Genomic DNA, 16,448 nt, shown 5'->3' with positions numbered 1-16,448 from the left:
CTCAAACAAGCGTCTTTTCTCTTACACCTCAGCTCTGTCTGCCACTTATTCTACAAAGGTCTTATACTTTTACCAGTAAAATGGAGACCCAAATGAAGACAATGTCTCCATAAAACTAAGGTTGAACTGACAAGGAATTCGTGATCAAAAGGATTGCAGAGTGAATCAATAGAAATATAAAGAATTCAAGAGATTTTTGGAAACTGTAGGCAAGACAGCCATAATTCTTTGAAGCAAGCTCAGACAAAAAAGAAATGTTAACTTTGCTTGATATTGTTCAGAACCCGAGTCTTCAGAACAGTTGTTTTTTTTTCAGATTCTATGTCAAGCAGCTAGGGCTAAAGCAAAGATTCAACAGAGTCAGTTAATATATCCCCATAAAAATTTATTTCTAGAAACTATAAATAGGTTATTCCAAAACAGGACCAATACAGAGTATTTTCACAGAATTTAGTATTTCTTTTCCACCCATATCCATCTTGGTCACACTTTCTACAAATACGTTGATTAAAACAACAATCCTCTTGACTCCAATTTGAATGCCTGAGTATTTTCATAGCTATGTTCAGCACATAATAAAGCAGGGGCAATTCATTTTGCTTAAACATCTGATTTCCACTCACAGCTTAGCAATTATTTAATTTCACTTAAATTCTGTACAAATGATAATCAAATTGCCTACCTAAGTAGGTAAAACCATGAAGCTATAATAAAGTCCATGGAATTTTTAAAATCAATATAAAACAATAATTATATGGATACACATGTAAATTTTGGCCATACTAGTAGTATGTGGAAGTTCTATTAAAGAAGGAGGGTTTTGGACAAAGACAGAAGAATCATATGATCAAAATTAATGAGAAAGTTTTAGGTAAAAAGAAAATGGCTCACAGTTTTTGCCAAAGGAGGAAGGGAAAGCAGATCATCATAGTTGTTGACGTATGAGGGAAATAAAATTACCAATCTATCATATTCTGGCTCACTACCTCAGGAGTTTGATATCAGGTTCTTTCCAGGCATTATATTGCTCCCCCACTAGTTTCTTTACATGCAATATAAGTTACATTTATGGTGACAACAGAATATTCTTCTGCTACTCAATTTAACAGTAAAATGGGAAAAAAAAACACAAAAACTGGTAAACCACTGATCTCAGGCCATCTCAATACCCCTGAAAATAGGGGTTAAAATGAGTCAGTAAGAAACAGTATTAAAAAGCATTGCCTTACTAATGTGATTTATAAAAGAAGTAGAATCCAATAATCTTGAATGGAAAAGGCCATACTATTTGAGAGTGAGGAATGTTTTTATGCTGATTTTTAACAAAGTGGTATTTCAAACCATTAGCTGGAATAAATTCCAGACTCACACTTACTTGCATCACCTCAATTTAATAATCCAATAAATGACAAAAAAGACAAACAGTGAAAACAGCATCATATAGCACAGTAACTTTGTTTGGCTCCCTTTGGATAAAATCTTCAGTTTTCCCATAGTTTTACCTAGAAATCCAGTTGTAGAATCAAACTGTGAATCCTAGGAGAGAATAGAAACATAATTCTGAAATTTTAATGTTCTACATTTGCATATTCAAGTAATTAAGTAGGACTGTCATTACTGTACATTTGTTAAAAGGCTCTCTTTTTCTCCAGTAAAACATTTCACAAACTGTCTAGGTTTTTTTTTAATTCTAATTATGTAGAAGAAAAACTATTAACAATAAAGGTAATGTTTGTGCATTACCATAGAGGTTTCTTCTGTTTTGTGCATTACAGATATTTTTCCTGCTTGGTATAGTCAGTCAGTTAATTGCTACCCTAGACAAGAATTTGTTCAAAATTTAATACAGTATCATATTAAAGGCTAGAATGCCTTTATTCTTAACACCTTTTGATTAAGAGTGACTTTGAAGTATAGTGAAGTCTATTAAAAGTTAATCATGTGACAGTGGAAAGGAAAAATATCACACTTTTATTGAAATCTCAATATCCTAAAACAAGGTTTGTCATAAGATTCTACATAGCATAGCCTCTGTCATAGCTACCCTCTTTAGATACTTGGTTCTTCATAGGGATTATTTATCAGAATCAGGAAAGAGGATGCTGTTTTCAAAAGATACATGCCTAATGCTGGGCGCCAGTGGCTCATGTAATCCTAGCTATAGGAGGCTGAGATCTGAGGATTACAGTTCAAAGCCAGCAGGGGCAGGAAAGTCCGTGAAATTCTTATCTCCAATAAACCACCAGAAAACTGGAAGTGGCGCTGTGGCTCAAGTGGTAGAGCCCTAGCCTTGAGCTGAAGAGCTGAGGGACATCACTCAGGCCCACAGTTCAAGCCTCATGGCTGAAAAAAAAAAGATACATGCCTATCCCCTGTTCCCTAAATTTTTCAGTGAGAGCTAGGAGGGTGGGCAGCCCATGACTCTAATCTTAGCTGAGATTGAGGATTTAGGTTTGAAGACAGCCCTGGCAGGAAAATCCATGAGACGCTTATCTTCAAGAAACTATTCCTTCCAAAAAGCTGAAAGTGGGCCTCTGCTCAAGTAGCAGAATGCTAGTCATGAGCGCAGGAGCACAGCCTAGGCTCCAAGTTCAAGCTCCAGGATTAACACAGACATACACATTCTGAATGAGTTATTTTGAAGAACTAAGCATATCCATTTTCTTTCTTTTTTTTTTTTATTGGCCATGGGGCTTGAACTCTGGGCCTGGGTGTTGTCCCTCAGCTCTTCAAGTCTAGCGCTCTATCACTTCAGCCACAGTGCCACTTCGTTTTCTGAGTGGTTAATTGGAGATAAGAGTCTCGTGGATTTTTCCTGCCCAAGCTAGCTTTGAACTGTGATCCTCAGATCTCAGCCTCCTGAGTATCTAGGATTACAGACATGAGCTACCAGCAGCAGGCTGGCGTATCCATTTTCAAAGTGTACTTTAGATGACTCTAGTAGAAAGCATAATAAGAATATTGCTATCAATATAAACTTTTGAATAGTACAAAATTTTAACATGTGGAAAAACAAGGGAAGATTCTGAGAAATTTTAAATCCAAAGATTAAAGGCTCTAGTGTATTTAAACCTATGTGGGATTTGTTTGGTGGTCATTGCTAAGACATGAATCTAAAGTAAATTTCCATTAAATAAAGGCATTTGGTTGGCTAGAAGCAAAGATTTTAAGACTGCTGGGTTAGTAAATTACTAGTAGTAGTCTTTACCCACAGAAACTTCTAAAACCACTCAAAATAATAATTTGTCCTGAGTTTTTAACAGTGCTTCTAAACACAGAATGGTACGTAAGTTGGTTTCCACCTTCTATTTCTACTTACTTTAGGGCAAGACAAAAACTGCAAAAATAAATATTATAGCTATTACAAACTGACTAGATACATAGAGTGGAAAATCCAGGATTTATACTCTGTAGGTGTGTTAAAAACACATAAAAAATAAAACATTATTATTAGTTAACAAACCAAATGTGAAAATGCTAGATCAAATTTTGTAAAGTTAAAATCATAACAACTTACCATTTCGGCTAGTAATTTATTTTGATTTTTAACTTCATGGCCTATTTCAATGGAAAGCTATAAAGAAGAAAGCAGACACATTACTACTCATATAAAGGTATTCAAGTATTGTAAAATAAAAGTAGTAATGATATTCTAAGCATATATATGTTCCCTAATAAAGCTCTATTCTAGAATTCTAGAAATACAAAATATTATCTCTTCTTCAGATACATTGTCCACTAAAATTAGTGGAAAAATAATTTTCTCTCCTATTCACTCTGATTTCATTGTAATAATCAATTCTGTCTCACTATTCTCTCTGATTCTCTTATTCTTGCATTTTTTGTTCTCTATTTTATTCACATAGGAGTATCTACCTGCACACTTCCTTCTTGCATTTCAAAGGATATATAAGGACCTGTAGCAAATACAGATATAAGTATTTTGATATTAATATCTGCCAGCATTACTTTGATTATGTTGATACTGATTACTTAGATTATTAAAGATCTTTTTCTTTAGAATATAATTTGAAAATAATTTACAAAGTTAGTAATACCCATATCCTGTATACATGCAGAAAGAGTATGACCCTATAAACAACTATAGTATAGGTAGGCAATTACATCTGCTATGCAAACTAAAACCTAATAATTTTATATCCAAAGTAAGGATTAAAGAAAGGCTCTGGCTTATTCAAACCTATGTGGGATTTGTTTAATGGTGATTGCTAAGACATGAATCTAATGTTTTACAAAACAAAGTATTTAAATAAAAACAATCCAAGCCGGGCGCCTGTAATCCTAGCTACTCAGGAGATCTGAGGATCATGGGTCAAAGCCAGCCGAGGCAGGAAAGTCTGTGAAACTCAATCTCCAATAAACCACCAGAAAACCAGAAGTGGCACTGTGGCTCAAGCGGTACAGCGCTCGCCTTGAGCTGAAGAGCGCAGGGACAGCGCCCAGGCCCAGAGTTCAAGCCCCATGACTGACCAAAAAACAAAAACAAAAAACAACAATCTATTGCTGCAAATCTTTTGGAACTATTATGAAAGCATATGGGATAACACAAAACCCTATCACTATTATAGAGACCAAAACATAAGCATTTCCTCCAAGTTTAAAAAATTACAGGTCATTACCCAACAAACTTGCAACAAGTGTCATTCATGCCAACAAAAGAAATTTCCAGGATAGAACAGCTTTCTCATAACAAAAAATCTCAGTGTCCAATATTAGTTTTGTCTTTAAGAGGCATTTAATTCTTATGTCCTCCCAAATGTTATACTTTCTAAATTATTAGCGTTATGCAATATGATAGATCAACTCTTTTGGCTTTACTATGACTTGGAAAAATAATACTGTTTCACAAATAATAGTCTAGGCTGAACACAATTTGATGTTTCAAGTATTGTAATGAAATACCAATTAAGGCTTGGCAGCATGGGCTTCTTCTGAATGCTGTGTAAGAGCATAATATGTTTATTGCAATGCAAAATTGATCATATGCATTATTAAAATCATCTTTGTGTAATTCCTTTATTCAATACTTTATTCAATTAATACCATTGATAAAGAATTATGTAAGATTCCATGTATAATAAAACAAGGTTTAAAATAAAACCCTACATCCTGAAAATCATTTTTATATGCATATAATTCCAATGTAAATCACTATGCAGAAATTGATATAGAAATGACACAAATGGTCTTGTTTTCTTTTCTTTTTTGTTATTCTTTTTTTTTCTTTTATTGTGAAAATACTGTACAGAGGGTTACAATTACATGGGCAAGATAATGAGTACATTTCTTATCAAGCATTGTAGCCTCCTCCTTTATTTCCCCTTCCCATCCCATCCTCCCCCCGACCTGCCCACCCATGAGGAAATAAATTGCTTTTAGATGTAGTAGTCAGAGGCTTAGAGGAAGGAAGTAGTGTGCAGCAAAGTGGGGCCTTTCAGGAAGAGCCTAACTTCAGCCAACATAAGGAGGAAGAGGATAAGCAAGACAAGGGACAGTGTGACCAAAGGCATGGCATGGAGAGCACCCCCATTTGTCTGGCAGAAAATACATCTGTGTTCTGTATGAGACATAAGGTCTGAAAAGCTGGGGTCAGTCTTTGAAGAACTAAGCCCCAGAGGTAGACCTTGTTTATTTAATCACAGAATAAACCAAAGACTTCTAGGAGGGCCAGATGTAATTTTAAGAACATTCTACAAAGATGACTGTAGCAGCAGTACATAGCTCAGCCACAACTGACAGAGTAAGGGGCTCTCCTAATGGATCATGTCAAAACCCAGGAAAGCAGCCATGAAGAAGAGAATCATGAGAAAATGTTAAGACTGAAATGAGGTTCAAAGTAGAAACACAGAAGATGAAGATTTGTACCTTAGGGGACTAGAAAAAACTTCAATAGCTACTCGGGCTGGAAGATGGAACCGCTCTTTTTGAACTATTACAGAAAATAGGTAGTGTTTTTAGATTACTGCCACAGGAAAAGAACGGTTGGAGTTTGAAAAAAGAATTAAAGAAGAATTAAACAAGATGTGTCATTTCTGAGCCTCCCTAAAATCTGAGTGCAATTCATTCAATGACTGTATTCATACTTATTTCTTAGTATGACACCAAAACACATAATTCATAAGTATACATATATGTGTACAAAGTAATATATGTATATTCCATACTTACAGATTTTATAGCTGTTACTTTGTTTCTCAGACTTTCAGTGAGTCTCTCATTTTCTTCCTCACAGGCACTATACCCACTGTTAGCATAGCCATAGCTCCCATAGTTGCCAGGAGGTGCTCCTTCACCTGCAAATGGCAGTCAGACATGCAGGGTAGCAAAAACAGAGGTCACTTTTGAAAGCCAAACAGTTAGAAAAGAACCAAAAAAGACCCCTGGAGGGCGTTGCAGACCATGCATGTCTACAGTTTTCATACTCTAAGTTTATTTTTAAAATCCATAACCTGAGATCAGGATTCTTTTCAATACCCTCAATTCCCTTCAATACACATTTATTGGTTGCTTGGTACTCATATACTAGAATATTTGGGAGACACTTCCTGCACAATTGGAACATATACTTTAAAGTAGTAGTATTAATTGCCCGTTGAAGAATTTGGGCTATGAAGAAAAAGGAAGATATCATGTGAGAGGAGAACTAATGTAGATGCAGTCTTTTGCCAGCATCTATTTCTCATTGAGACTTCAGTACTCCAGGGAATGGAATACAAAAGCTGAAGCTTAAGGGGACATAATAACTTATGGAAACATTAGCTGCAAGTTCTGTAGTTTCATCCATTTGCCAAATGTATCTGAGGAGCTACATGTGTCAGATCTATTGTTCTCTCAGATGCTACCTATCTTCTTGGGGCCTTGAGAAGACAGGCCCCATTACCCTATTTAAATGTGGTACTAGACACTCATCAGAATAGCAGGTACCACGAGCCTTAGTCAGTCAATGCATGCTTATTGTTCTGGAATTTACGAAGAAAGGTGTCCTTTACCTAGTTAAAAATAAATAAATAAAATACTGCCACTAATTTTCTCGGTAAAGAAGGAACATGGTCTATCTGCTAAACAATGGTGATAACCTGGAATAAATACTAAGGAAAATCATGAAGATAAAGTGTTCAGGATTGCTCAAGATTGGGAGGAGGATAAAATAAACCTGATTTTAACAAAAATTTGTAATGGCTTGAATCTCCCCAGATGTGTGCTCTTTCTAAAGTACTAGTTGGTCTAGCCCTTCAGAAGCCACATGGTCAGGCTCAGCTACAGCTAGAGATTTATAGTGTTGGGGCTGAGGAAAAAAGAGAACTCCAAAATTGGGTTGCTTGAATAATGGTTGAAATTATGAATGTTGAGGCTGTATTGGCCTGGCTTTGAAGTAGATTTACCAGTGGACTGAGAAGGTAGGAGAAAGGGATGCTATTCAAACTATAAGCCTCAATAAACTCAAAAGGCTGATAGAGTGGCAGTGACAGTAAGAGCTGGAAGGACAGGGGTTAGCAGGAAGGACTATTAGCTGAAGCAAGGGGTGAGACAGTACAACTTTACTTTCTCTGAGCAGCAAAACCACATAGTTCTGATTGTTTATAACATTAATATTGCTCTCTGGATTGAAATGTTACAATGTTTATGTTAATATTTTTCTCTATTGCTACAAGAGTAATAACTAAGTTTGTTTCACTCATAATTCCCCATAAACACATACACAATGAATTCTTATAAGTGAACTGATTAAGGAACACTACTATTCAGCTTTAGCAAGAGTGGGATTATACTCTTCACTGAGAGGTGTGCCTCATCTTTCTTTCTTCCGCTGTGCCTAATGAGCACTTTATATGCAGACACCGCCATTAAAACTGTAACAAAGTGTTGAACAAGTATATTCCAAACTGAGGAAAATGCTGCATAGACAAAATTTTCCCTCAGTTGCTGATATACTATTCCTGAAGTCCTCCAAATGTGTTATTATATAAGTTAAGAATATAGGAATTGGGCATATTTTTCCAAATTAAAGAAATGTTACTTATAATGAATTCTTATTTTATTACTAAGTCATACTATGTGGAAACTCTCCTTTAATAAGGTCTATTGAGGGAAAAGGCAATGCTTCCTACCTAGGTGACTAGAGATCTGGGTATATAACATTTTCTCAACAATTAATTGCTTATAGTTGAATCACTCAACAACCTCATCAAGAAATTCATTCTAAATTAATGTTATTTGCTTTATTTTCCTTCTTTATCTTAATTATAATTTTAAGGAGCTTTTTTAAAACACTGTTCTATATTTTCAAAGTAAACTTCTCATTTGTTGTCTAGAAAGTGTTCAATGTACATTTCAAAAATATGGTTTCCTTCAAACTGTCACCCACCCCCAGAGGAATAAAATACTGAACTGCATGCCTAGCGCTAGTAACTCAGGATGCTGAGATCTGAGGATCATGGTTCCAAACCAGTCTGGACAGAAAAGTCCAAGAGACTCTTATCTCTGATTTACCACTCCCAAACCAGAAATGGAACTGTGGCTCAAAGTGATAGAGCAGTAGGTATGAGCTCAGGGACAGCATCCAGGCCCACAACTGACAAAAATAATAAAACAAAACACTAAATTGGTATTCCAAGCAGCTAGTACTTTTAACATGAATTGTTGCTGTGAAATGTTACAGCAAAGTTAGTATATACTGAAGATCCCTTTGTCAGTTGAGACAAATGTAAAATGCTACTTCTCCAAGAAGGTTCTACCAATGACTAGATCTACTTATATAGCAACTCATGAGTAATGCACACATGAATACCTTATCAGATTATTACCCCAAATTATGACACTGAAAATTCTTTAAAAAGCCTGTTATTTTACACCAATGTAAATTATAGTAATACTTAATCACGTTCCCTCTCACCTATATGTAATTTTTAAAAAGAAAAGGGAAGTTCCCAGAGACTCTATAATTTAGTTGAAAAATCTAATTTAAAATCTTCCCACATATGGTACAGCTAGGGCTGAGAACTAAAAATTCTTGTTTTTTTTTTCCCCTGCAACTTAACAAGGTACATGGTTGCATAAAACATTCAAAGGAGTCAAGGGCCTATTGATGAAATATGTATTCCTTGGTTTGACAGAGAAAGATTTCCAAAATGAAGTCCTGTGTGACCATTAAGAAAAATGGCTTTATCAGCCTGTGCCAGTGGCATCCTAGCTACTTAGGAGGCTGAGATCTGAGGATCACAGTTCCAGTACAGTCTAGGTAGGAAAGTCCATGACTTTTATCACCCACAAGCCAGAAGTGAAGCTGTGGCTCAAGTGGCAAAGCACTAACCTTGGGCAAAAAAGCTCAAGGACAGTGCCCAGGCCTTGAGGTCAAGACCCAGGAGTGGTGTGTGTGTGTGCAGGCACACAATGAAATCATAATTTCTTGGCACATCATGCATAACTAGTTGTACACCTTTCTTTCAGTCATTGTCCTATGTGGATCTCAGTTCTCCCATTATTCATTACTTAATGTCCACTTCAACTTGCTATGTCTTCATAAACTACACAGTAACCTAGCTTTGAAATCACTGGTCTAGTTTATGGATGTAAATCTACTACATTTACAATAACTTTTCTTTGTACCCATCCCTACTCCCCAGCTAAATTAGATGAGAAAGCACCACTAGGGAGTTGATAAATGGCAAGAAAGCTAGAGCTTATTCAAGTTAATAAATAGTTGTCACTAAGGATGATGAAAAAGAAAAGTTTTCATGCATACAAACCTAAGCCTTTTTGAAATTAGAATGTTGTTTCAATTTCATTTCCCTCTATGGTTTTATAAAACAAAAAACTACACTTAAAAGGTTGTGTCTCCAAAAATAAAGACACAAATATAAAAGGGGATGTATTGAGGAGAGCAGAACCAGGGGAGGGTGAAGAGAAGGTAGTCAATGCGTTGGGTATGATTGCAGTGTATATATATGTATATATATACACACATATATGTATATATACACACACATATATGAATGAAAATAGGACAATAAAATTGTTTTTGATACTTTAATGTGTTAATCAGTGAATGTTAACATTGGTAAGTTTCATTGACTTTAAAATCTGACATTAAAAATATTGATTCCTTTTTTAAAATCTTACAATAACTAAAAATAGTTACCAAGAATAACCTCTTTTTTTGAAAGTTTCACATGTATTTCCAACTACATTGTACTCTGAGATAGTAGAATTTCCTTCTTTAAAAATCTGTACTCTCTTAATACAGAGCTTCAGAAGCACAAAATACTGTTGTAATTGCTGTGTTATTAAAGGGGCCCATAAAATCTCCTTGCCGCTTAGTGTGTTGGGGTCTTAACTCACAAAGTCAAAAACACATGTTAAGTCACCAAACCTTACCACTTTGTTTTGCATTAACAGTGGAATAAGGTCCAGATAAGAAATGTTCTGGATAATATTGCCTTTGACCCAGACTTCCACACCAGAACTACAAAGACACATACATTAACCTTTGTAACTCACTGTCATAGGACTAATACAATCACTATCATATCCTAACGCCCAAATTTCACTTTACAGAAACTAAGATCCTGAGTCAGCAGAGAGATAACCCAGGGCTGGGCTGGGAGAACAGTAGTTTCCCAAGCCAAAGCTCAGACTACAACCCTCAACTCCCCAGAGTTGGCACCTGTACATACCCCGCCCAGGTTCTCCTCCTCTCCGCCCCCTCTCTTCAAACTTTCATCTCTCCCTCTCTCTCTCTTCAAACTTCTCTCTCTCCCTCCCTCTCTGTCTGTCTCTCTCTCCCCCATACAAGCTCCCACCCCCGCCCCCTCCATCCAAACTTCCATCTGAATCAAACTTATGGAAACCACTGGGGTTTGGGACAAATGGTGTGTTTCCACTTGGCAGGGATTCTAGAGATTTTCCCTGCAGACAGCTGGCTCATTAGCTGAAACCGGTGAGAGAGACCAGTCCAAGTTTTCCTCCCTCGCCCCGGGCCCAGCATGGCAGCTTCTAGAGCTGCCAAACTTCGAACCTCAGCCCTCTTCTTACCCAGGCCTGCACGCCTCATTCTGCCTGAGGAGGGGCGGAAAGAGTGGAGCGGGTAGGAGAGGATTCGGGATCACCCAGACCTCGCCCTCAGTCCCGGGGCCCCGCAGAGCACCAACTTCTTGTCCCAGAGCGCCACGACATCAGGAGAGTCTAAACACAGCGCTGACTGATAGCGTCACCGGACGCTAATTGGCGCTCTATGCGAGAGAGTTGCGTGGCCTTCTGGGAAATGTAGTTCTCCATCCACGAGGCACACAGGACAGGGAGGCGGGGCGAGGAGCGGGTTGCAGGAGTGGGCGGGGTTTCCGGAAGAGCTGTGACTGCAACTCTTTGACCTGCAGTGTTTTTGGCCTGCACCTTGTCCGCTTCCGCTGGTAACCTCTAGGCTGAGCCCACCGGATCTGCCTCCCCGAGGTCTCCAGGACAGGTAGCTTACCTTTCCTGATAGGGCCTGGTACTCCCATCTACCCCAAGTCCAATCAAGGGAGGAGAAAACTTCGTTCAAGTTTCGCATTAGACTAAAAACGTAATCTGAGACCCGAGGCAGGAACTGAAGAGGAACCATAGGACTCATGGCAGGTTTAGTGCTCTCAAAGAAACCCCAAAGTCACCTGGGATTCCTGTTTAATGCTTTGGTTATACCCACAGAAAGAACCATGATTTTTCATTATAAATGGGACTCCTCTCTCTCTTTCCGGTACATCCCTCCCTCTCCTTCCCTTTCTCCTTTCTTTCCCCGCTCTCTACCCCACTTTTCCCTCCTCTTGTCCCTTCTCTCCCTCTTCTAACCTCCTCTTTCCTTTCCTCTCTTGCCTCTCCTTCCTCTCTTCGTTTCCCTTCCTCTCCCCTCCTCTCCCTTCCCCTTCTTTCCCTTTCCCCTCCAAAAGACAGGGGGGAAAAAATCCTGCATTTAATACACAGAAGAATAATTACTAATAAAGATAGAGACCAAAGAGAAATCTTTTTTCCATTTTTCTACATTCTTTTCATTTGTTTAATTCAAATATGTAACTTCATTACTGATGGAAGGCAAAGTTTTGGCCATATATAGCACCTATAATTTTCTTCAATTATTTTTTCCAGGGTATTCTCAGTATCTAACCTTTTGAGAGTCTCCAGGAGATGACTGACTTGAAGTCACAAGTTACAACACAATATTAAGTATTCCTTATAGTAATTATAGATCCAAGAATATGATAGAGATATATGGATTTGAGTTGGGTACCCATGGCTTACACATGGAATCCTAGCTACTCAAAAGGCTGGGATCTTGAAGATTTCAGTTTGAAACCACCAGGGAAAGAAATGTCCAAACTCTAAATTACCAGGAAAAAAAACTAGACTGGAGTTGTGGCTCAGTGGTAGAGGACTACATACAAGCAAAAAGGCCAAGAGATAGCACAAGATGTTGAGGTCAATACCAGATTTCTGCCCTCCCGCCCTAAATATGGATTTGGTATGATACTGGAACCTTTCTTTTTTTCTGTTGGTTTCCTACCCATTCATTTTTATCAGTATAACTAAACTTAAGGACCCAACCAAGGAAAAGCAGGATACTAAGGTCTCAAAGTTGACTAAATAAATGTTAACCCATTTACTGACCATGTGGCAATTTCAGTATCTCAAGTATTACGTTTGAAGTATAAGAAAATATAAACTAAAATCAGATAATACTTGACTTACAGTCTATGCAATAATACTTAGTTTGCATTCAGTGATAGCTGCTCACAGTTGTAATCCTAGCTACTCAGGAGACTAGGATCTGAGGATCAGGGTTCAAACCTAGACAAGAAGGTCTCTGATACTCTTATCTCCAATTAACCACATGCGACTCAGGCAGCAGAGTACAGGTTTTCAGTGAAAAATTAAGAGAAAGCACCATGGCCCTGAGTTCAAAGCCCAGTGCTGGCACCAAAAAAACAACAGAAAAAAAAATTCGTTTGCTGAATCCCTCATTTGGCACTTAAAACATGATTTCCTGGAGACTAAAATGACAAGATTTCCAAACTATCACAGAAAACATGTGGCTGTTACTCTTACTATGTTGGCCAAAGTACTCATATAATAGCTTACATAGCTATAGATACATTTTCAGTGATTTCCAAAGAATAAAAAGTGTAATCTAATAAAATAAGGCAATACTATTAAAGGCATAATACTATTTTTAAAACATTTTTGTTTAAGGACAATAGGTTTACTTCAAAGTTCTTGACCATTTTTTTTTTGTTTTGAAAGGATTAATTTGTTCATATTTTCCCATAACTCAGGAATATTACTATAACTGAAGTAATCCTTCTTGGCTGAAGTTAATAAATATGAGGCACAAAATTCCAACCTAAAAAAAAAAATAAAACTAGCCACAAATTTTCAGGACTTAGTGCAGAATGAAAACTAACCCTACTTCAAATAAAAATAAAAGAGAATGGGGGTAGAAAGAGCAATTAATGAGACTAAAGCTCAAAGCTTTATTCTTTCTTCCATGATAACCTTAACTCTCCATATTGTTTTATTTGCCATTTAATATTAGTGCTTTTCAGATAAGTGAAAATAAAAATTTATAATTAATAATGTAAATTTATGCTTCATCTTGATAATGTGAAGCAGAGTTTTAAATGTGAATGTAAGAACATTTAACTGAAAGCATTAAAATCACACAATTGTACACTGTAGTTCATATATGAATATTATCTCATTTTTACTAGAACAATAGAAGCATACATACATCTATGGTGCGTGTGCATGCTATATTGTTCCATCAGAATTCACTTACAGAACAGAAGGCCAGAGGTAAAATTAAGAATCTTCAAACAATGATGCAGAATCCTAAAACATAGTAAGTATAGAACCTTGAACAAGAGTCATTTTTTCACCAGGTGCTGGTAGCTCATGCCAGTAATCCTAGCTACTCAAGAGATTGAGATCTGAGATTCACAGTTTGAAAGCCAGTCAGGGCAGGAAAGCCTGTGAGACTCTTACCTACCATTAACCAGAAATTTAACTGGAAAGCATGGAAGTGTCTCTGTGGCTCAAAGTGGTAAAGCAGTAACATTGGGCAAAAAAGTTCAGAGACAGTGCTCAGGACCTGAGTTCAAGTCCAAAACTGACGCACACACAAAAGGTCTTTTTCAGTAACCTGCCCTGGCCTTGAGAAAAAGAAAAGTTGGAAAGAAATAGCAATTTAGCAGAGAAAATGAAAGGAAAAATTAGGGAATATAGAAAAGATTATGGTGTAGGCTCTCATGGATTGAGTAAAAGGAAATATAAATTCACAAAGAAAGTACATGTGAGGTCCTAAAAGAAAGGCAAGAAGGAAGAGAAAAAGTGTAAGCCATCTAGTCCTTCCAAACCATCCACCACACCCCAATTTCTATCCACACTAGAGCAGTATTGGAAAGCTAAAATTCAAAATGGGCACTGTGCATTGGCTGCCTTGTAATATTCCAATTGTAGAGACTTTGTTGACATTTCTTTTTTTTTTTTTGTCGGTCGTGGGGCTTGAACTCTGGGCCTGGGCGCTGTCCCTCAGCTCTTCAGCTCAAGGCGAGCGTTCTACCACTTGAGCTACAGCGCCATTTCCGGTTTTTTGGTGGTTTACTGGAGATAGGAGTCTCACGGTCTTTCCTGCCCGGGCTGGCTTTGAACCTTGATCCTCAGATCTCAGCCTCCTGAGTAGCTAGGATTACAGGCGTGAGCCACCAGCGCCCGGCTTTGTTGACATTTCTAAATATTATAGAAAAAGATAGAATTTTCTTTGCCTAGAACACATCAACATGACCTGTTTTAAATAGTTTCACATTACCTAACATTCAAGATCAATTTAGTCAAGTTGATAGTCATAATATTTTTATTCAATGAATTTATTGAATTATAACACTCGTACAATCAAAGTGCCAAAGGAACATGAAGTATACAATACAGTTTTATTCCAATAGCAGTTAGACACCTTGACAAACATGTAATTTTACAATTCCACTTACTGAGTTGCTGTTTTCCCCAATGGCACAATTAGTTTTATATATTTGAAACAAAATAGTATTTTCAGTAAGCTTTCTGTGGATTAAACTATGTTATCAAGTTTTATGTAATATAAAGTTAAGTTTATTTTTTCTGTTTTTCAAGATAATGGTCTCATGATTTTTGATTTCTAGAATTGGCCCAGACTGTATCACAGATGTACCTAAGTGATCTTACCTCAGTTTACCTTAGCTTATGGACCCAGAAGTACTCTTTAGCCAATAACCTAAAGACCCATTTTTTACCTTTTTAGTTTTTATCTATAACTATACAGTCAGCTGAAGTGGCCTAATTTTTATATATTTAATATTTGGTCTGTTTTATTCCCACAGTCTGAGTCACTATAGCAGATTCAGAACATTTCATAGAGTTAAAGAGATTTGATCATTGTACCAAGCTCTCATTCCACAGGTGAAGTCTACTATGCCTTTAAAAATTATTCATGCTTTCAGTAATACTTTTCTGATTTGCTGACTTTCTCTTCTTGACTTCCTTTATGGCATCTCTCTATCAGCAGACACCAAATGTATTACTTTGTATATTATAAATAGGATCACGTATATGAGACACTGTAGTACAATGGAAGGTAATATATGTCATTGATCCAACTTACATGCATGTGGTTTGTGGCTTTCTTACTCCAAAGAAATTTGAGATGGATCATAAAGTAAAAGGTAAAACAAAACTTTAATAACAATTTATGTTCATGTAAGTTATTTGGCCTAAGGCTAACCTATGTAATTGTTATTTAGCCTAAATTTTATTACAAAGGTAAATTTTAAATAAATACTGAAGAGTGAATGAAATTGACAGAATTTTATACTTTTTACATAATTCTGAATTTTGTGATAATACTTCCATCGATTAATTAATTGTCATTGTAAAGGTGATGTGGAGAGGTCACAGTAACATAAGTCATATAAAGACTACATTTCTTTTTTGAACAATGTCATCCCTTCCCTCATTCTCTCCCAGTTTTTCCCTCCCATCTCCACCCACAATTTGTATAGTTCATTTTCAACATAGGCTCTAGTAAGTATCACTGCTGCGTTTGTCCACCCTTTGTCCCACCATTTCTGTGCCTGCCTCAACCTCCCAGAGATAGGCAAACAAGCAAACAAGACAAAAGGAAATGAAAACAAAACAGCAACAAAGAAAAAATAATCTTCATTTCTGTGAACATTATGCCCACCGTTGGTCCTCAGCTCCACCCAGACCAGACCTCTCCCTGACCTGGAGTTCCCACCATACAGCTGGCCCCTACCACTTCTCCCAGACCCATCTGAACTCCTATCTAACTGATTTCCTAACTCCCAGTCCCTGCTGCTACCTAGATAGTGCAGGCTGCCATGCACTCTCTCTCCAGGGGAAATAGGGCTCCT

General features: G+C 37.1%; 1 protein-coding gene across 1 annotated transcript; it reads right to left on the bottom strand.

The window, feature by feature from the left end:
* Positions 1-364: 364 nt before the first annotated feature.
* Positions 365-11,209, bottom strand: Bet1 (Bet1 golgi vesicular membrane trafficking protein). The gene is made up of 4 exons (XM_013026101.1): positions 11,053-11,209; positions 6,190-6,314; positions 3,518-3,574; positions 365-1,536 (listed from the first exon to the last, which is right to left on the bottom strand). The coding sequence occupies exons 1-4, from the start codon at positions 11,069-11,071 to the stop codon at positions 1,381-1,383; spliced, it is 357 nt and encodes a 118-aa protein (XP_012881555.1). The 5' UTR covers positions 11,072-11,209; the 3' UTR covers positions 365-1,380.
* Between the last annotated feature and the right edge of the window lie 5,239 nt (positions 11,210-16,448).

Source organism: Dipodomys ordii, unplaced genomic scaffold, assembly GCF_000151885.1.
Source record: "Dipodomys ordii isolate 6190 unplaced genomic scaffold, Dord_2.0 Scaffold90, whole genome shotgun sequence".
NCBI lineage: Eukaryota > Metazoa > Chordata > Mammalia > Rodentia > Heteromyidae > Dipodomys > Dipodomys ordii.
This window is presented reverse-complemented; position numbering and strand designations above follow the sequence as displayed.